The 22613-nt window shown below is 32.5% G+C and overlaps 1 protein-coding gene across 4 annotated transcripts in view; it reads right to left on the bottom strand.

The window, feature by feature from the left end:
- The window catches only part of HSF2BP (heat shock transcription factor 2 binding protein), a 76351-nt gene that overhangs the window by 17427 nt on the left and 36311 nt on the right, over positions 1-22613 (bottom strand). For all 4 annotated transcript variants that reach the window (XR_012487992.1, XR_012487993.1, XM_074300536.1 and 1 more), the window contains exons 4-6: positions 17432-17581; positions 10532-10667; positions 6988-7105 (exon numbers count right to left, since the gene is read on the bottom strand). Coding sequence is in view for 2 of the 4 variants with exons in the window: in XM_074300536.1 (XP_074156637.1) it covers positions 6988-7105; positions 10532-10667; positions 17432-17581 (404 nt within the window). In the remaining 2 variants the exon portion in view is untranslated. The remainder of the gene's footprint in view (positions 1-6987; positions 7106-10531; positions 10668-17431; positions 17582-22613) is intronic.

Raw genomic sequence — 22613 nt, 5'->3', positions numbered from 1 at the left:
CAGGAATAATATAATCAAATTTCACATTTACCATATCAAGAAGAAAATACTACAAGCAGCCAAAAAGAAATAATTCAAATACTGTGGAGCCACAATCAGGAAAGTATAAAATTTGTCAGTAATCATTAGAAAGGAGGGGAAGGCTTAGAATATGATATTCTGGAAGGCAAAAGAGCTAAGATTACAACCATGAATAACTTCCCCAACAAAACTGAATAAAATCTCACAAAGGGAAAGCATTTTTTTTTTTTTTTTTTTTTTGCTGAGACAATTGGGGTCAAGTGACTTGTCCAGGGTCACACAGCCAGGAAGTGTTAAGTGTCTGAGGTCACATTTGAACTCAGGTCCTCCTGACTTCAGGACTGGTACTCTATCCATTGTGCCACTTAGCTGCCCCTAGAGAAAGCATTCTTGATGAAAAACAAGAGTTAAATAGAAAATTTGACATTCAAACACAAGACTCAAGAGAAATATAAAAGAGAAATCATAAATAGACTTGATAAAGTCAAACTTGTATTTCTACATGAGAAGATGATACATTTAACTCCTAAGAATTTTGTCACTTTTAAGATAGATGCAAGGTGATTCAGGCCAGTTCCAATGGTCTTGTGATGAAGAGCGCCATCTGCACCTAGAGGTCTATAACGTCTGAGTGTGGATCACAACATAGTATTTTCACTTTTTTACTGTTGTTTGCTTGTTGTTTTGTTTTCTTTCTCATTTTTTTCCTTTTTGATCCGATTTTTCTTGTGCAGCATGATATTTGTGGAAATATATATAGAAGAACTGTACATGTTTAACATATATTGAATTACTTCCTGGGGAGGAAGTGGAAGGGAAAGGAAAAAATTTGGAATACAAGGTTTTACAAGGGTGAATTTTGAAAATTATTTATGCATATTTTTTGTTGGTTTTTTTTGTTTGTTTGTTTTTGCTGAGACAACTGGGATTAAGTGACTTGCCCAGGATCACATAGCTATGCAAGTATTAAGTGTCTGAGGCCAAATTTGAACGTAGGTCCTCCTGATTTCAGGGCTGGTGTATGCAGATGTTTTGAAAATAAAAAGCTTTAACTTTTTAAAAAAGGCAGAAAGAGTCTACATAGACAAAGGGGAAAGTATAAATTAATAATGTTTGGATCAATTACAAAAAAGGGGGGAGGGGTGAGAAAGAGTTATCAACTGGGAGAAGGGCGAAGGGAGAGAAAGATTAGCTAAAATTACCTCATGTAAAAGAAACACACAAGAAAGTTTTTATGGTGGAGGGGAAAATTGTGAAAGGGTAGAGCAAAGCTTGAGCCTTTTCAAACAGGAAAGTGGGGGGAGAGGAAGGGGTAAGAGAGAGTTTTTAGAGGCTGTTAAGAGAGAGTGAAGATTAAGGGAGGTAATGATCAAAAGCAAAACAAACTTTTGACCAACGATAGGGTAAAAAGAGAGTGAAAGAAGGATAAATAGAAGGAAATAGGAGGGAGAGAAATACACAATATTTCATAGTATAGTAATCATAATTGTAAAAAGAATAAATTCATTCTAAGTATAAAAGAGGATAGATTAGAAAACAAAATCCAATATATTGTTTACCAAAAAAAAAAAAAATGCTTAAAATAGAAAGGCCCATAAAGAATTAAAATAAGGAGCTAGATATGAATCTAATATGATTCATTCAGCTGAAGTAAAAAAGAGGGAGTAATTATAATTTCAGCCCCCCCAAAAAAAAACAAAATACATTTAATTAAAAGAGACAATTGAGGAAATTACATTTTGCTTAAAGTTACCATAGACAATGAAGTAATACAATACATCAATACAAAACATATATACATCAAATGTCATAGCATCCAAATTCTTGAAAGGAAAAGTTAAATAATAAAAGAAGGAAATAAATAGTTAAAAATATATTGATGGAGGGACCTCCACTCATCTCTCTCAGAATGCAATGAATCTAAACATTAAATAAATTAAAAAGTTAAGGAAATGAATAGAATTTTAGAAACATGAGATATGATAGACTCCTGGAGAAAATTATAAAGGAATAGAAAGAAATAAGACTTTTTTTCAGCCATACACGACATTTTCACAAAAACTGATCATGTATTAGAGATTAAAAACTTCCCAAATAAATGAAGAAAAGCAAAAACATTAAATGCACCCTCTTGGGACCATAATTCAATAAAAATTACACTTGATAAAAAGCCTCAAAAGCATAGATAAATTTTGGAGGAAAATTTTTTTTAATTTATTTGGAAATTATATCATGTAACCCTCCCTAAAACAGAGGTAGGAAACTTTTAGCATGCAGGCCATATAAGATCCACAAAATTATTTGTAAAATCAACCACAGGTAATGATAAGCTTAAAAGTATGTAGAACAATCTCTCACATCTTGAGTTCTGTAAGTTGATAATTTTTTATGGCATATAAGAATATATTACAGAGGCAGCTAGGTGGTACAGTGGTTAGAGCACCAAACCTGAAATCAGGAGGACCTCTTAGACACTTAATACTTCCTAGCTGTGTGACCCTAAGCAAGCCACTTAACCCCAATTGCCTCAGGAAAAAAAAATAAAAATAATGTTACAAATATCCAAATGGACCTTGGCAGAAAAAAAGGTTCCCCAACCCTGCTCTAAAGAATAAGTGGGTCAAAAAAAAGTAATGAACTAAAAAGTAAGTAAAGGCATTCTCATAGTACCAATCTCAAACTCTACCACAAAGCAGTAATCATCAAAAACAATCTTATGCTAGATAAGAAAAGAGTGGTTGGGGAGAGGGTTGATTTCAGAAAAATCTGGGAAGATTTATCTTTTATTTCTTGCATTTATCTTTGCAACATGGCTAATATGAAAATATGTTTTGCATTACTTCACATGTTTAATACTTCACATATTACTTGTCTTCTCAATGGGTAGAGAAGGAAATGAAAGGAGGGAGAGAATTTGGAATCAAAACAAGCAAATTAATGCCAAAAAAATTTTTTTTAAAAAAAAGAGCAATAGAATGGTTGATCAATGAAATAGATTAGATATATAATACATAGTATGCAAAAAATAAATTAGATAAATTACCACAGTAACCTAGTGTTTGATAAACCCTAAAATCAAAGTTACTTTGTCAAGAATTCTTCCTTCAACAAAAGCTGTTGAGAACATTAGAAGGCAGTTAGACAAAAACTAGGCATGTACAAACATCTTACACAATATGCCAAGCAAAGCTCAAAATGGGTATATGATTTAGAAATAGAAGGTGATGGGATAAGCAAATTAATGTGTACCATGGGAAAACATGCCTGTCAGACCTATGGATAGGGGAAGAATGAATTCATGACTAAATAAGAAAGAGAAAGATCATAGGAAATAAAATAGATAATTTTAAGTTCATGGAATTAAAATGGGGTTATACAAACAAAGCTAATACAGCCAAAATTAGAAACAAAGGAAACTGGAGGGGGAATTTTTACAAATTTCTCTGATAAAGGTCTCATATTTCAAATATATAAAGAACTGAGCCAAATTTATAAGAGTGAAAAATTTTCATATGTCCCCTATAGAAAATGGTATATGAAATCACAATCTCTATTATGTAGCTTGTTGCTGGTTTTAAGTATATTATAAAAATTAACATTAATTTCATAACTGTTCAGGTCACTTAAGTCACTCTGCCTTTTTTTTTTTTTTAACATTACTAGCTCCCTATTCAGCAATTTTTAACAGCCTACCTTTTAACAAATAAGTATAGTCAAGCAAAAGTAAAGTCAAGCAAAAATTACATATATAGGTCATGTGTAAAAATGTATGACCTAGTCTACATTATCAATCTATCACTTCTCTGTCAAGAAATAAACAGGTAGTATGATTCATCATTACTTCTCTGGAATCATAATTGATATTTTGTATTGATCTTTTGTCATTTGTTTAGCTTTCCTAAATTGAAGGGCTTATTCATACTTATATACATTGTATATATTTGAATATAAAATGCACCTTGTGTATAATATTCATAGTAAATTGTTTTTTTCTAAATTATTTCTTCCTCCAGGATATTGTTAGCATTAGTTTAACCTATAATATATCTTTATTACACAAGTTCTGTTTGTAAGTTTGTTTTTTGTGTTTGTTCACATCTATCTACAACTTCAGTTTTTAACTCAGGACATTGTGCCAGGGCTAGAATCTGACCTACCTTGTACTACTAGATATAGTAATTAGACCCAGGTCTTATATTCAGCTGAAATTCAGAAATGGGACGATAGCCTATCTTCATTATTATTGTCTGGAAGCTAATGTCTTATTATTCCTAAGTAAGATGCTGCCTGAGTCCAAAACCCTTGCTTTTTTCCCACGTTCCTTACTTTGGATTTTAGTCTTGGCCTGGGACTGAGAGTTTGGCAAGATATTAGTATCAAGCCCCACCCAAAGATATAGTCTGCAATTCCTATTTATCTCCTAACGCTTCTTTCAAACAGGGAGTGTACATTTCCATGTGCAGCTTTCAATCTTGGTTCCTGAAGACCAAAATCTGAATCATACTGGCTCATTTTCTTGTATAGTTACCTATCTAAGAGATCATGGCTTCAGGCATCATACCACGTGGCCCAACTTTGAATCATGCTTGCTTCAAACTTGTATCTCATTCAAAGCAATCCCAATAGACTGGACAGAAAATACCATCTGCATCCAGAAAAAGAACTAAGGAGAATGAATGTAAATCAACACATGCTATGTTCACTTCTTTTTTTCTGTTTTTTTTTTTTAATCTCTCCCATGGTTTTTCCCCTCTGCTCTGATTTTTCTCTCTCAAAATGATTCATAAAGCAATATGTTAAAAATAAAAAAATAGATTAACAAATTTGGAACACAAAAATACTGAAAGGAGGGGAAGGGATTTAGCCACAAAGAAACAAAAGGCAACAATATCAATGGATCTAATGAATTCTACATAAGTCAATGTGAATGGTGTTTAAGATAGAGTATGAAGGGCCAGCTAGGTGGCACAGTGGATAGAGCAACAACCCTGAAGTTAGGAGAACCTATGTTCAAATGTGATCTCAGACACTTAACACTTTCCTGGTTGTGTGACCCTAGGCAAGTCACTTAATCCCAATTGTCTCAGCAGAAAGAAAGGAAGAAAGGAAGGAAGATAAGCTATGAAGAGATAACTTAAGGATTATAAGTCTTTGAATACATGACAAAAGTTTTACATACCATGCTATAGAAAACAATATAAAATAACTGCTATATGCAACAAAAAATCAATTAAGAGAAGGCACAGTTTGTCACCAGAATAAAATCCATTTTTTTCTAAACTTTGAGACAAGCAATGATTGTACTTAATTTTAAATAAAAACAGCAAAAGGTGCAGAGATCAAAAGATTATAAATATGAAGGAAATACAATTCAAATTGCAAAGAATTAGTCCAAAGGTATAAGAAATCAGAGAAGGGAATAGAATACAATCCAAAAGTACAGAACTGCAATAATATACCATAAAGCTGAGCCTAATCACTGACCAAAAAAAAAAAAAAAAAGATGTACATTAGAGGGAAAAAAAGACTGGGGAATTGCTGCAAAAACAAAACAAAACAAAAACAAAAACAAAAAAAAACCAAAGGTAAACAGATTATTTTATCTATAAATACCCCCAAGGAGAAGTACAACAAAAGTAATCACAACTATAAAGAAGAGACTAGGGAATGAAATATTTGCAACCTCATGAATTATCATTAAATTTGCAAAAAAGGAATAAAAATAAAATTGATTATCAAATGAAATAATCTGATTTGACAGATCTGTGTCATCTACTACAAAACTGAAACCAAGTGAAGTGAAGCAAGAAAGCAAATCTGAACTTAAACATCTCTTCCTATCTCTTGCATAATCAAAGGCAGAGATTATTAAATTTGGAGTTTCAACATGTATCAAAATTTTGGTTTAATTTCATAAACATTCCTCATTTATGCTATATCACATATATATGTATTTTAACTAAAAAGTGGATTAAAACTAATTATGACCATGGGATTATAGATTAATTTATGAAAAGGAAAGGGTTCAAAAGACTATTAAGTTCAACTCTCTCATTTTATAAATAAAGTATCTGAGGCACACAGAGGTTAAGTAATTTGACTAGCATCACAGAGCTAATTATTATATGAAGCAGGATTCAAATTCAAGTTTTCCTCACTCCAAATTTAGCATTCCATTCACTATGTCTTACCTTGAGGTATTTGGAAATCCTGTTTGTAAATTAGTGATTGGCCTAAGGAACTGAAGTTCAGAATCTGAACTGATCTGAATTCATATTTAAATGAATGAATTTGAATTCAATGTTTACATATGAGTATATATGCACAAATACACAAGAGATAGCACATAGGTGCATGTGTACAGATATTAATGAGCACGGATGTATAAGCACATTTGTATATGTATGTGTGGTGTCCCAAAAGTCTTAGTACAGTTTTTAGGTTTAATAGTTCCTCATATACATGAGAAGCAGAGTGCATAGACAGCTGGTTTTGATGCCAAAAAGATCTGACTGACATAGGATAACTGTGATTCTGAACAAGTAATTTAACATCTCTGTACTCTAAGCATCTCTCTAATACTATATACTGCATAGAAAGTACTGACTTGCATATTAGAAGGAGGTTCCTCACCTAGAGTTCCCAATGCCAATGAATAGCAGGTTCAATCCATATTCCTAAGTATATGTGGATGTGAATATGCATGTCCACATACATGCACATGTGGTGTGTGTATATACATGTTAACACTTGTGTATATACACACAAATGTGTCTATATCTAAATATATACACACATGCATAGACAAGACAATGCTCCTTTAACTAACCAAGAAATGTTTTCTTTTTTTTCTTTCTGTTTTTTTAAAGGAATATTCCCAAGTGAATTGAGCTTAACTTAGATTAGTTCAATACATTGTAAGCAATAAGAAAATAATTTTCATCTTTTTAATATTATCCATCATACACTTTGAGTTTGGTACACTGTCCTGGCTTCAAGTCTTCCAGAAGTTGCATTATTGTGTCCAACAGCACACGACTCGAATTAACCAGAAATTCACGACCACAAGCCATGGCAGCAACATCTACAACAGAAATATAGAGTTCATTGTTAAATTTCATATGGTTACGAGATTTAGTTACAAGACGTTGATCTTAGTGTATAATAATATCTGATTCAAGCTTCAGAAGTACAGAATATATTAAAAGCCTAAGAATTATTTTAGCCTAAGAATTGACAAGGCATAAAGCTGTATAATTATAGCATTTTAACTAAAATAGTTGAGATAGCCCTATTATGATGAACAAACAACTCTTTTTTATAATGAAACATTGTTTTAATTTAATTAAAGCAAGTACTTAGGAGTAAAAAAATTAGTATATTTTGCTTCCAGACACTTAGATGCAGACTAAATGTCTATTAAACTGTTTTTACTTAAATACTAGATAAAGGGAAAGCCAGTTGACTACTATAGCAAGATGAGGGAAGAGAATGCCTGCCTGAAAACATATTTGTGTTTACTAATGACTTTTAATCAAGATGATAAAGTCACAGGTTACTATGTGGGATCAGAAGAAAAACAGAGAAAGTATCACCACTACTGATAAAATGTCTTTATATATGGTCAGTAATGCCAGATGAGGAAATTAAGGCAAAGTGAAATTAAGTGATTTACCCACGGTAACATTGCTAGTAATTGTCTGAGGTTTTATTTAAACTCAAATCCTCCTGACTCCAGGATCAATGCTCTCTATCCATTGCATCACCTAGAGCTGTCTCAGATTATCTATGTGACTTTAGACCCATTTAACATTTCTCAACCTCAGTTTATTTATTTGAAAAAAGAAGATAGTAATAGCCATTATTTTCTAGGACTGTTGTAAGAATCAAGAGATGATATATACAAATGTTTTACAAACCTTTTTTAAAAATCTATAAAGACTAGCTATTACTATTGTTGTTCTTGCTGTTGTAATTACTAGGTTAAAAGTTCACCTGAATCCCTGGAAAGAAATAGGGATATCCAAAATTTCCCCAAGGGTCCTTGAAACATTTAGGCAATCCAACTTGGGGTTCAAACAAAAATTTCTCTTTGGATCATTGCATAAGGCAATTAAAATTTCCATTCAACTTAAAAAGAAAATCCTCAGAAAGGTGTGGGCTCATAAAGGGATAAAGCACTTGGGATTTATTATTCTGAATTTTTAGGTCATCAGACAAATCTTACCTTATAAGCATCTCAAACAATTTAGAATTATGTCACAATAAAAGCAAGTAGCCTAGGTCTGCTGAGCAAATACTAAAAAATGAAGTTGTATTAATATCACAAACTCCAAATTGTTAATTTAGCTTCTAAACTCATAACAAACACAGTGATATAGCATATATCAGTATGTTATAATTTGTAAGTATTCATAGCTCAAATAAACTGATATGCCCTTTGGGAGAGACATTTTAAAAGCCTCCATGAGTGTGGCTACTTATTTGTTTAGGCAATTGTGTTGATCCCTTCTTCAAGAAATCAGAGAAATTTCACATGAAATAAAGGAAACAGGGAAAGGATACATTTTTCTTACACATTAAAATCACTCATGACTATATAACCTTGAGGAGTGAGTATAGAATCAAATGCCCTCTCTATAATCTAATAATGTTAGGTCCCTTTCCTTCCCACCTTTTTTTCATATTTGTTATTATTTTGCCTATTTCTATGCAGTGATTTTTTTGTAAGTTGATTGTTATGGCACTGAGTAAGTCAATTTAAGTAGTAATGTCACTCATCATTACCATTATTGTTATTTACATTTTATTACATATTTCCTATATTTCTAGAAAGGTGTTATTTATTAAAAGATAAATAATTGATGACAAATAAAAGACAAATTAATTTTGGATGGGCAACTCATCTCTCTCATTATGTAAACATTTTTCTTGACTTATTTGATACAGTTTTAATTTCTAGAATTATAGCAAATAATAGTGGTGACAATGGACATACTAAATTTACCTTTTTTATTTAAAAGGCTTTCTGTTCCTTTCTTTCAGATAATGTTAGTTCTCTATTTTAGAGAAATGCAATTTATCATATTAAGAAAAAGTCCACTTATTCCTATACTTTGTAACATTTTAAATCTAAACAAGAGTTAGATTCAAGAGTTAGATTTCATCAAAAAGCTTTTTTGAATGTATTAATGTAATTATAAAATTTTGATTGTTCTTATTACTTATAATAAATTCAATATATAATTTAAAATAGTCTTAATTATCTGCTAATCTTTCTGACCTCCATTCTGTTGTTCTCTTTTTAACATTTCTTAAAAAATACTTCAATGTTCCTCAATTTTTTTCTTTTCTTCCTTTTTTTTTTTTTTTGTTTTTTTGTTTTTTTGGGTACCCTACTTTTAATCCTCGTTTCATCACAATACAGTGAGATCCTCCATTATTATGTTTTTACTGTCTATTCTAGTTGTATTTGTGTGTGTGCCCATCCACCACATAGGCATACATATAATAATGATATTCATTTGTTATTTAAGGAGCCTGTAAATATAATATAGAGTTTATTTTTATAGCTGCCTTTTTTGAAATTATGACTGCTATCTGAGGTTTTCTGATTTGGATTTGGATTTTTAAGTTTCTACTCAGTCCTGACCTTTTCATCAAGAATATTTGGAAGTCTTCTGCTTCATTAAAGATTTACTTTATCCATCTATAGAATTATATGGAATTTTGCCAAATAGGTTATTCTGCTTTGTAAATTGCTTTTGTCTTTTGGAATAACACATTCCAAAATCTTATCTTTAAAAGAGTAAGAGCTACGTTTTCTGTGATCTTGACAATGATTCCTTAGTACTTGAACTTTTTCCTTTTTGGTACTTATTTTTCTTTGATCCAGGAACTCTAGACTTTTGTTCTGATCTTCCTAACAGTTTTTATTTTGAGGTTTTTCTTGAGAGATGCTAGGTTCTTTGTATTTTCACTTTGTCCTACGCTTCTAAGAGATATGGGCAGTTTTTCTTTTTTTTATTTTCTCATATCCAGATTTTTTTGTTAAATGGTCTGGAAGGATCTAATTTCATTCCAATCCTGACCCTAAACTACCATATCAGCCTGAATGGTCTGGCTCAGAGCAGCATGGTTTCCCTATATTCATTTTAAAGGATTTCTCTATGAAACCTTTGAAAAACCAAATTGGCACTTAAATTAGCATGGATATTAGTACACAGATTAAACATGGTAATATAAGGGGCAAATTTGAAAAGAATTAAAGCTTTGGATTTTTAAAGTATTTTCTCATTTAAACATAAAAGCAATAAAATGTTAACTTCAGAATTTTTTTTTAATGTAAACTTTTAATTATCACTGTGGTTTGAGACATGTCCTAAATCTTGTGTGCATACATAACTGAACAAAATATGCTAGCCATGTCAATATATATAATAATAATATAATAATAACATATTCTATAAACTGTATATATAAAGAAAAATGACCTTCAAAATCGACTTACTTGTTATAATTCCAGCCAAAGCAAATACAAATTGATTTTCATCAGAATCGAGCTCCTGTTTTATATTCCCATCAAGTGATTTTACAAAACTTTCCATTGTTTGTCCAGTGATATTGAAAAACTTCAATGCCTTATCCTGAAAGTTTGGAAAGAATAATTTAAAAGTCATTCTCCTTTAAAGCTTTTAATAAAAACAGACCAGGAACAGTACTCTTTTTACAGGATTTAAATCAATTAAACAAAAAATTAAGCACCTACTTAGTGCAAAACACTAAAATGGAACATAAATACAAGGTAATTTCTGGAGAGAAGAGAACACTAACAACTGGCAGAATTAGGAAAAGTTTTTGTATAGGAGGTGGCACCTGAGTTGTGCTTTTGAAAGAAATATAGAATTCTACAAGGCACAAACATGAGAAACACAGGAAGTGAGAGTTGAAATGTCATGCATAAGAAATACACAGTGACCTCTGTGCCTGAAAGAGAGTGTACACAAAAGGGAGTCAGATGAAATAACTCTGAAAAGATAAACAGGAGCCAGATTTTGAAGGATTTAAATGCCAGGCTGAGAATTTTTTACACTGAAGCCAGTAGGTAGTCAATGAGGATGTCTTAGTAAAAGAATGATGTTATCAGACATATTTGAAGAATATCAACTTGAGGGGGTGGAGCCAAAATAGTGAAGAGTAAACAGGTCTTTGAACTCTTCCTGGCTTCCCTCAGTTCAACACCAGATCAAGTCTCAGAACTGGTTTTGGAGTAACAGAACACACAATATTTGGAGTATAACAAATTTCCAACAGAAAATATTTTGGAAAAACTTCAGGAAAGATCAGATTGGGGGAGGGAGCAGTTTGCAACCCAAGTACAGCACAGGGAGACCCTGGGCAGAGAGGTTTCCATGCACAGAAAGAATCTAATTGGAGGTTCTTAGCCAAATTACAACAGTGTTGTGTACTCTATCCTAGTTCAGAAGCTAGTGTAGCAGCAGACTAGCTGTGACACCTCCAACACAACTACAGAAAGCAAAAAGTGAGCTCCTGGACCCCAGTTTTACAAGTGGGATACTTTCCCACGCCTAACAGTGCTGGCCCCAGGGCAGCACGAAGCCACTGTTGCTTGGGACAATCTCTCTTTGCCCTAAGAGCAGATCTCAACCTCTAAAAATGAGCAAAAAAGCAATAAGATGTCTCAGCACAGATAGCTTTTGTGGAGATAGGGAAGAACAGACCTCAAATCCTGAGGACACTAAAAGCAAAACGTCTCCAGATGAGCTTCAAAGGATGAAGTTGGGTCTCCATCTCAAAAGACTCTCTTTGAAGAAATCAAAAAGGATCTTAAAAGAAAGTTAGAAGAAAAATGGGGAAAGGCAATGAGAACTCTGGAAAAGGAAACACAGAAATTGTTTGAAGAAAATCATTCCTTAAAAAGTAGTTTTGAGGAGCAGTTAGGTAGTGCAGTGGATAAAGCACCATCCCTAAAATCAAGAGGACTTGAGTTCAAAACTGACCTCAGACACTTAATATTTCTTAGCTGTGTGACCGTGGACAAGTCACTTAACCCAATTGTCTCGGCACAAAAAATATATAGTTTTGGCAAATGGAAAAAGAAAACAACTCCTTGAAAAACAGAATTATGAAATTTTAATTTCATAATTAATTCATTCATAATTTAACCCATGAAATAGGTTAAAAAATCCAATGAACAAAACAACTCATTTAAAAATTAAATTGGCCAAATGCAAAAGGAGATTTAAAAAGCTAATTGAAGGAAATCATTCACTAAAAATCAGAATTAAACAAAGAGAAATGAAAGACTCAATGAGATGAAAGACTCAATGAGGCAACAAGAATCCAGTCAAACAAAACCAAAAAAAAAAAAAAATTAAATTTAAAAAAATAGAAGAAAATGTAAAATACCTCATCAGAAAAACAATTGATCTAAAAAATAAATCCAGGAGAGACAATTTTAAAATTATTGGACTATCTGAAAATTGTGATGAAAAAAAGAGCCTAGACAACATCTTTCAAGAAATCATCAAGGAAAGCTGCCCTGATGTCCTAAAACCAGAGGAATATCAACTTTACAACTATATGGAAGATCAATTAGGGAGGGTAAGAGACTGGAAGATTAATTTAAATGATATTATAATGATTCTGGCAAGAGAATTCAAAGGTTGTAACCTAGAGTTGAGGCTGCAAAAGTTTAAAAAAAAAAAAAAAAAGGATGATACTGTGGAGGTAAAATTGACAAAAATTTGGAACTGACTGGCCATGCAAGAGGAGGGAAAGAAAAGAGTCAAAGATTACTCTGAGATTACAAATCTAGATAAACAGAACTCTAACTCCTACAAAAAAAAAAAAATAAAAGTTCAAAGGACAGATGGATTTATATGAGCATTATGAATCCATTTTGGAATCTTTTGAGATCCAGGTAAAGATACTGGTAATAAAAAGATAGAATTCAGGATAAAGACCAGAATGGGATAGATTTAAAATTCTACAGAAGATAACTGTATAAATATGTATACATATATTGGAGTTAACATATATTTTAACATGTATTGGACTACCTGCCATCTAGGGGATGAGGTGGGGAGAAGAAGGGGAAAATTTGGAACAGAAGGTTTTGCAAAGGTCAATGTTGAAAAATTACCCATGCATATGTTTTGTAAATAAAAAGCTTTAATTAAAAAAAAAAATAGAATTCTGTAGAAAGATGATCATTGAATCCATAAGAACTGATAATATCAAGACAGTGTGGTTAGAGAAGGTCAAGGACAATCTGAAGAATTTCATATTTAGTGTTGTGGGCATGGATCTATCCTGCAAAAGAGACCAAGAGGTCAGACAGATATCAAAGCTGAAGAAATCTAGGAGTGTCAAGGAAGTCAGGGAAGGAAACATTATTTAGGAGGAAGAATCAGCTGATAGTGTCAAAAAAAAAAAAAATCTATGAGCTTAAATAGAATAGAAGAGAAGGCCTCATTCATTTACTCTCTGATTTTTAAAGAAGTTTGTGGTAAAAGATTAAGGAACCTCACAGCATAGAAAATATAAATTAAATGAAAACAAAGTACAAATATGAGAGAAAATGTTTTTACAATAGACACAATAGAAAACATTATGCTTATTCTATGTATTAAATCACTCACTAAGTAACATTGATTCCCAGAAATAAAAAAAAAAAAAAAAAAACCTAAGCAACTCATTATTTTCAATACCTATATCCCAAACTTTCTCTCTCAACTGATGTCCATAGACTTGTTATTACATTCCTCTAATTATTGAAATCTTAGTTATTTCTATTTCCCATGTGAATAACCTCTACTTACAACACATCACCAGGTCTTATTAATTCACCCTTTATGATATCTTAAATATCCATGTTTCCTTCCTCTTCTCACTGTCACCACACTAATTCAGGTCCAAATTACCTCATGCCTAGAATACTACAATATCCCCCTGGTTTCTCTCTCTATTGAGCCTTTCACTGGTCCAATAATAGTTATTGATACATATACACAGTGCTTTAAAAGTTTACAAGGGGAAAAATGATAGTTTTAGCAACAAGTAGAGTCCCAGGAAGATATTTATCATCCTTTCTAGCTTTTTAAACCACTGGCTTTGGCACAATACAATTTAATATTGATCAAAATTATTCTTTGTACATGGAAACAAAGAATCTGTTTTAATAGCAATAACAGTATTTCACTTTGTATCTGCTGCTCTGTCTGGTTTCCATTCTATATAACAGGATAAGTTCATCACTTATAAACCCACCACCATACTGCTAAACTTAAGCCCTGATTGACAGCACCTATCCTCTGAATGGAGGGCTAGAGGAAGGAATATTAAGTCCCTCTCAATACATTCCTTAGGGGAGAAACTGGATTCTCAGAGATAACTCCATTTTGTATCTGTGGTTCCCTCCATTTTTACCTCCACAAATCAAGATACCACTGGTGAATTCACCTCCCCCTGCTTTCTTGTCATCTTTTGTATACAGTCTTCCTCTTTAGACTATAAACTCCTTAAAGGAAGGGACTCCTTTTTATTAATTGTATCCCCAATGATTAGCACAATGCCTAGCACATAGGAGATGCTTAATAAATGTGGACTGGCTTCTTTGTACAAGAAAATAAAAGACCTATATTAATAGCTAGCTCAGTCAGTCTATCTGTCTGCCTACAAAGGACTTGGAACCACCTACCATTATTGCCGATGGGGTTTAAAATTTAATATTTTGTATTTAGATGAATTATGAAATTTGTTTATCTAATGTGGTATATGTGGAAAATCATCTAATTAAACCAGTTGCTCAAAAACAAAGTTTGCCAAATGCTTTGTACATACCATCTTATTTGAGCTTCACAACAACTCTGCGGGAGTAAATATTACAGTTGTTATTATCCCCATTTTACAGATGAGGAAACTGAATTTGAGAGAGGTTATGACTTTACTAAAGTCAACAATCAGTAAATGTCTGAAGCTGGGTTGCAATAAAGTCTTCCTTACTCCAATCATCTTATCTGCTGTATCACAGCAGATCACATCTACTTGCTATCTAGAACAGATTGTTCTAGGTGACACTGTTTCAGATTGTTGGAGGACAACTATTATGTTCCCTCTACATCTTTTCTTCTCTATACTAAAAAGTCCCATTTCCTTTGACTGATTTTGAACTTGAGGCATGAAATTAAAATCTCTAATCATCCTGATTTCCTTCTAGATCATCAAAGTCCTTCAAAAAATGCAGCATGTTTTATGTAAGCAGAACAGAGTGTTTCAGATGTGGGTTAGTGGAAATATGACTTCCTTATTACTAGACACCAAGTTTCTCTTAATGGAACCAAAGATCACACTAGCTTTTCTAGAGGCTATATCATACCACTGGTTCATTTTGAGCTTTTACTCTACTAAACTTTATGAATAACTATTTATATCTTCTAACTATATCTTCTCTATCTCATATTTATGAAGCTGATCTTTTAAAAATGGGAGACCCAGGGATGAAGTAAAAAGAAACTCTAGCTCTGCTATTTCCTTCCTGTACAACCTTGAACAAATCAATACTTATCTCTCTGGAAATCCATTTCTGCATCTTAAAAATGACAGAGCAGAATTATAAGATGATTCCTAAATTTGCTTATGACTCTTTACAGGAGTTGTGACTTTGCCTTCCAGTCTTATCACCTGCCACATAAAAATTCCATGTCAGTGGCACCTTTGGGAGATACCAAGTCATTGATGTTCTGACTCCTTTAAATGTCTTTTCCACCATCTCTACTTCTCAAAATCCAACCTACCTTTTGAGGCCTACCTCAAATTTCATCACTTTCCCTTTTCACTCTAGCGATAAGTACTCTCTCTTTTAAAACCTTTAATAAATATGTTATAATATGTAGCTCTTATTACATATGACTGTGTTACATCTGTTATACACGTCTCATTTCTATAAGAAGCTTAAGCTTTAAATTTTTTAAGGAAGAATAAAGTTTTACACTACTTCTTTGTATCCCCTATTGTGATTATCAGTATTATTTGTCCTTCATGCTTGAAGAAGACCAAAATGACATCATGATACTGGGGTCAACATACAGTGATTCTGGCTGTGACCGATCATACTAATACAAATTCAGAAAATTCTATCACAGGTTATGCCCAAATAGTCTTTATGACCACTTGGAATGGTAGTGACTTTAAATTTGTACATCTCACATTTCTTTTGAGCTACCACAATTCTGCTTTGCTCATAGAGCACAGCACCTTTTTTGATGTGGGTATGCCATCCTAGACAATATTGTGCCAGTGTCTCTTGCATTTCATAATTGATTCCAAAGTTCTTCAGAGAGACCTTGATAGTGTCCTTGTATTGTTTCCTTGTGTGAGTTCTTGGTAAAACAGTCAAAAACAGTCGAAACAGGCAAAAGAATGTTTGGCATTCAAACAATGGGGCCACCTAATTGGAGTTACATTTTTTGTTAGAGTTTGAATGATTTGCAATTCAGCTCAAGAAAGGATATTAGTTTCCAGTATCTTATGGAATCAGTGGTTTTCAGAATCTTCCTAAGATAATTCAAATGGAAGCAGTTCAATTTTCTGGCATGGTGCTCATATACTGTACAGGTTTCACAGGCATACAATAATAGGTCAGCACAATGGCTCTATAGACCTTCAGTTTGGTAGGCAACTTAATACCTTTTCTCTCCTACACATTCTTTTGGAATCTCTCAAATGCTGAGCCCTAGTTCAGTGCTATGCACATATCAACCTCATTATCTATATGTACACTCCTGAAAAAAAAACATAAGAAAGCTTAATCACAGTATTCAAAATTTCTCCATTCATTGTAATTGATAGTTTCATGTATGGATAGTATTGTGCTGTCTGATGGGGAATCTGAGTTTATTTGGTGTTAATTCTTTGGGAAAAATTAGCATAGGCAGCAGAGCATCAATCCATATTAAGTTGCCTTATAGAATACATGCATGAACATCTGCAAACAAAAAGTTGTGAACCACTTCCCTTCACTTTAGTCTTGACATATAGCCTTATTAAGTTAAATAACTAAATAACTAGAGCAGTAGGTAACCATGATGGCATTTTTGTCTTTGTTGAAGGCATCTGACTATATCACTTAAAAAAAAAAAAAAAAAAAAAAAAAAAAAGCATGGAAGCAAGCAAACAACTCTGCTTCACTTCACTGGTGATTGGGAAAGAATAAAAGTTATTTTAGTGGTGCTTTAGTGTTTTAAAGAGTGTTTTAAGTACTGAATAAATTTTTGTAAAAAAAAGACATAAAGAGCTGGGTCTTTTATATAAAAGTATTAATATAACTACCATATTCTTTAAGCTACTTAATGATGAGCTACATATCTAGTTCACAAAGGATGCTTACTCCTCCCAATATTGATTTGACTACTTCTTCACTGCTGGAAACACTCCACAAAAGAGTACATGTTGCTGCTCCCATTTCTGTACAATATTCTGCCTGCTGCAATAGTTGCTGCTTCAATTCATTCAGCTGCTGTCTAAGGGCCAGTTTCTCCTGAAAATAAATCAGAATAAAATTAACAGAATCATTCTATTTCTATTGTTATTCACAAATAACAATAAAATGAAATGTTAGAATTTTTAAGTGTAAATGTTCATTAGAAAGGTTGACTCATCAAAGTTATTTTTTGAAGAGCCACTATCCAAAGCAAACAAAACTCAGAAAAAGATGGATATTACTGAGTATAACTTTTATATCTTTTTAAATTTTCTTTTTTTCTCAATAGTATTTTATTTTTCCAAATTATAATTTCTTGTTTTAAAATTATGAATTTGACAAACATGAATGTGTCCATATACAAATAAAATGCGACTTATACATGAAACATCTATCATGTACAACTTATTTTTAAGTCATTTTTTTTAACTTGAACACTGAAGAGCCCTATTTCTGCTCCCTAAAACAACTGTTCACACTCATTACCTTTAATAGTCAAAGGTCACAATTAGTTCAAAAGAAAAATATATAATGAATTTCATAGTAAGAAAAGTAGCAATACAACATTTCTTCAATAAACTTCCCACAAGCATACATTGTGAGAAATAAATATGATGTACCTTCGGATTCTAATGTTTATTGTGCAACAAGAAAGTGATATTCGCACACATGTATTGTACCTAGACATATTGTAACACATGTAAAATGTATGGTATTGCCTGTTGTCGGGGGGAGGGAATAGAGGGAGGGGGGGTAAATTGGAAAAATGAATACAAGGGATAATATTATAAAATATTTATATATATATATTTTAAAAAAAAAAAAAAAAAAGAGAAATAAATATGAATTTATGTTGGCCAATATGTAGTAAATAAGTGTAGTCAGGGTCCACATACAGAGAGGCAACACAAGCTTCTGATGCTTTAGGGACACTGGTGTCCTCTAGAGATGGCATCATACTGCCCACATATAGCCCATTACTGCAAAGGACAGTGGTCAAAGGTCTCTGGTGGGTCTAGGACAGATAGTAATTGTAACTGCCAGGAGAGCACATTACACATTACCCTCTCCAACATATAATCTCAACTAGATACTGCTCCACTAGTATCTGGACATCAACCATGTAAACTTCATTAGATGCTGGTCTACTAGAAACTGCTCTATTAGACACATTCAACAGAAGAAATTGCTTTGCTTAACCACAGTCTTAATTTACCACTGCCAGGTGTAGCCCCACTAGGACTACGTGGATATAAGAGCTTTTGTCTGCTTCTGGCTTTTGGCTTCAGCTGAAAACAATCTAGAGCTACTTTTGCTTGGATATTTTAACCGAAAGCCAAAAAGTTATCTTTATAATTCTTAGAAAAAGTCACTTCAACTATTGATAAGCAGAAGTCTTGGGTGGGGGGGGGGGGAAGTTTCTTATTTACAGACTAATAGTATTTACAAACTAACCTGATTCATTCCCGTAAGAGTCTTGGTTATGAGACTTCTAAACTCTATCTAGAAATTATCAGTCCTAAACTCTTTAAAAAAAAAAAAAAAAAAGAAAGAAAGAAAAAAGGATATTCTCAGCTAAAGAGAGTGTTCAGTCTCAAATCTACCTTTTCTTAGGACAAAATAGCCTTTAGCCTCTCTGGAGACCTCATTTATGGCGAGCAAACCTTCTGATTTTAACTTCTGAAGCCCAAGCTATTCCTCATCATTACCCTTGTAAAGGCTATTTGCTGAAAAAAGACCAAACAGCTTTTGGGCCCTGGGTTCCCCAGTTTTTCAACTCCAAGTCTCTTCTATCCTCCCTTATAAATAAGTGGGCAGGAAAAGATAAGCCCAGCAGCAAGGTTATTGTCTCATTTAGCCAGTCTGATCACATTCCTGGCCTATCATATATGTTAGATAAAGTCAGTAAAGCTTAACCAACCAGCAAACAACAAGTGCAATAGAATGTTATATTCTCTATACATTTCAATCAATTTTTAATTATGAGAAAGTGGTTTGTGGTAGAAATGCTTGTTTGTCTCCTCTGCCTAACAGCTTTAAAGACATCTTTCTTATATATATATATATATATATATATATATATATATATATATATATATATATATATATAAAGAGAAAGAGAGAGAGAGAGAGAGAGAGAAAGAGAGAGAGAGAGAGAGAGAGAGAGAGAGAGAGAGAGAGAAAGTTCTCATAAAATTTTATAAAAGTGAGAAAATATGGATATGCATCAGTAATTGCCTTCTCAGTTACTATTTTGGAGAAGATTATCAATAGTATCCATGGACTTACCCATGTTTTGATACTTCTACCCTCTCACTAAAATACAAAAAATTAAAATAAAAACAATTCCTTAATACTTTTTTAAAAATACTTCAACATGTATTCTCTTTGAATCTCTATCCACTTCTCTAAAATTCATCTTTGCATCATTCTTCTATCTTCATATAACACTTTAATTATGATCATTCCAATGGCACAATCAATTGAAAAGGTTTTATTAAGTATATACAATAGGCCAAACAATGTGTTTGTCTAGGCAAGAGACTAGGCAAATAAAACACTCAAAATGAAAGTTTCTGACCTGAAGGAACTTTTACCAAGGGAGACAATATATAAAACATATACAAAAGGAGGAAGAGGAATTACTAGCTAGTTAGGGGAACTAAGAAAAGAATCTTACAGAGGGTACTCTAAAAGTGGACTAGAAATTCCAAGAAGTAGAAGACAAGAGGAAGTGAATTCTAGTCATAGGGGACAGCATGTACAAAATCTTAGAGACAAGTGACAAGAGTACCAAGACAAGTGATACAAGAGTTTCAAGATATAGAAAGAAGACCAGATCAGCAGAACATAGTATGCAAGAAGGAAAGTAAAATGTAATACAGTTGGAATGGTAAGAAGGGGTCGGGTTTTAAATGTCTCTCTTTTTTTTTATTTTTATTATTATGAACTTAATAAAAATTAACAAACATAAACATCCACATAAATAAGAGAGAAAAGAATAATAAATTATGAATCTGTCTCTCTTACAGGTTAGTTTCTTAAAATATATATATCAAATTTAGCAAGGTAGTTATAACAATGTTCTGATTATACATATTCCCTTTTGAACTTTTAGTCTTCTCTGCATTTTTTAAAATGTTTTGACACATTTTCCTTTTTCCTTTTTTATTGCTAAATCTGCTCCCTTCCCATTATAATTCTCTCCCTCAACACACACACACACACACACACACACTCACACACACACACACACACACACATTATAATAAATATAGTAAAGCAAAATAACCACAACCGGCCATGTCTGAAAATACGTATCTCATTCTGAATCTTCACATCATCATCTCTTCATATAAAGATGAAAAGCATGCTTTACCATTTGTCTTCTGAAGTCACAACCAGTCATTGAATTAGTCAGAGATCTTAAGCTCTTCAAAGTTGTTTTCCCTCTATAATATTGTAATTTTTTACTAATTGTTATCCTGGTACTGCTTGCTTTATTCTGAACCAATTAATAAAAGTATTCTTAAGCTTGTCAAAATGTATTTATCACTTCTTAAAGTATAATATATTTTGTTGCATTCGTAATTTGCTCAGCCATTCTCCAATTAGTGTGTACCAATTTTGTTTCCAATTTTTTGTTTCAACAAAAATACTGCTATAAATATTTTGGGGCCTATAAGATCTTTCCCTTTTTTTTTTGGTCTCTATGAAATATGTGTCTAATAGTGGAACTACTAAGTCAATAGATATGAAGTTTAAATGTGAGAAAGAAATCCAAATTGTTTTCCAGACTGGCTATATTAATTCGCAATCCATAAATAAAGCATTAGTGTCCTATCTGACCATATCTCCTACAACAATTGCAATTTATCTTTTTTTGTTCTTCCTTGTCAATCTGAAGGATGTAAAGTAGAACCTCGAAAGTAGTTTGATAAGCATTTGTCTTAAATTTATTATTTAGAATATATCTATGTGTGATGGTTGACAGCTTATTTTTCCTTCTTTAAGAACTATTTGTTCATATTTCTTTGATAATTATCTACAAAGAAATGGTTCTTATTCTATTTTTTGTAACCATTCCAGTATCTCTTGAACATCAAACCTCTATTAAAGGCATATGTTTTTAATATTAACTACTGTGGTTTTTTTTTTCCAATTAACTGTTTGCATTCTAATTCTAATTGTGATTGTTTCATTTGTGCAAAAATTCTTGCAATCCGTGTTATCAAAATTGTGTTTTATCTCTTATGATCCTCGCTAAATCTTGTCTGGGCAAGAACTCTTCTCTTCTCTATAGCTGTTTTATACACACACACACACACACACACACACACACACACACACACACACACACATATATTGCTGAGGCAATTGAGGTTAAGTGATTTGCCCAAAGTCACACAATTAAAAAGTATTAAGTTTCTGAGATCACATTTGAACTCAGATCCCCCTGACTTCAAGGCCATCACTCTATTCACTGTACCATCTAGCTGCCCCTTGTTAAATATATTTTAATCCTTGTCTATTTAATATCTGTTATATACATTTGGAGCTCATTATGGTAGATGGAATGAGACATTATTCTAAATTTAATTTCTACTAAACTGTTTTCTATTTTATCAGGAGTTTTTTTGGGGGGGTTTTAATAGTAAATTTTTTAAGACAATAATTATAATCCTTGGGTTTATATAGCTCTTGCTAGCACATTTCATTAATTATGAGTCTTATAGATCTAACATACTTTTAAATTTAATGATCGAATTTTATATATTTCAATCAGTTCTAAAGAATTTTGTCAATTACTGTTTTGTAGTATAGTTTGAGATATACTACTAGGCCTCATTCCTTCTTACATTTTTTTCATCATTTCCCTTAAGATTATTGGATTTTATGAAAAGATGCTCCAAGTCATTATTAATCAGAGAAATGCAAATTAAGACAAACTCTGAGATACCACTACACACCTGTCAGATTGGCTAGAATGACAGGGAAAGATAATACAGAATGTTGGAGGGGATGTGGGAAAACTGGGACACTGATACATTGTTGATGGAATTGTGAATACATCCAGCCACTCTAGAGA

This window comes from Sminthopsis crassicaudata, chromosome 3 (genome assembly GCF_048593235.1).
Source record: "Sminthopsis crassicaudata isolate SCR6 chromosome 3, ASM4859323v1, whole genome shotgun sequence".
Lineage (NCBI taxonomy): Eukaryota > Metazoa > Chordata > Mammalia > Dasyuromorphia > Dasyuridae > Sminthopsis > Sminthopsis crassicaudata.
The sequence above is the reverse complement of the archived record's forward strand: the minus strand, read 5'-3'. Positions and strand labels throughout refer to the sequence as shown.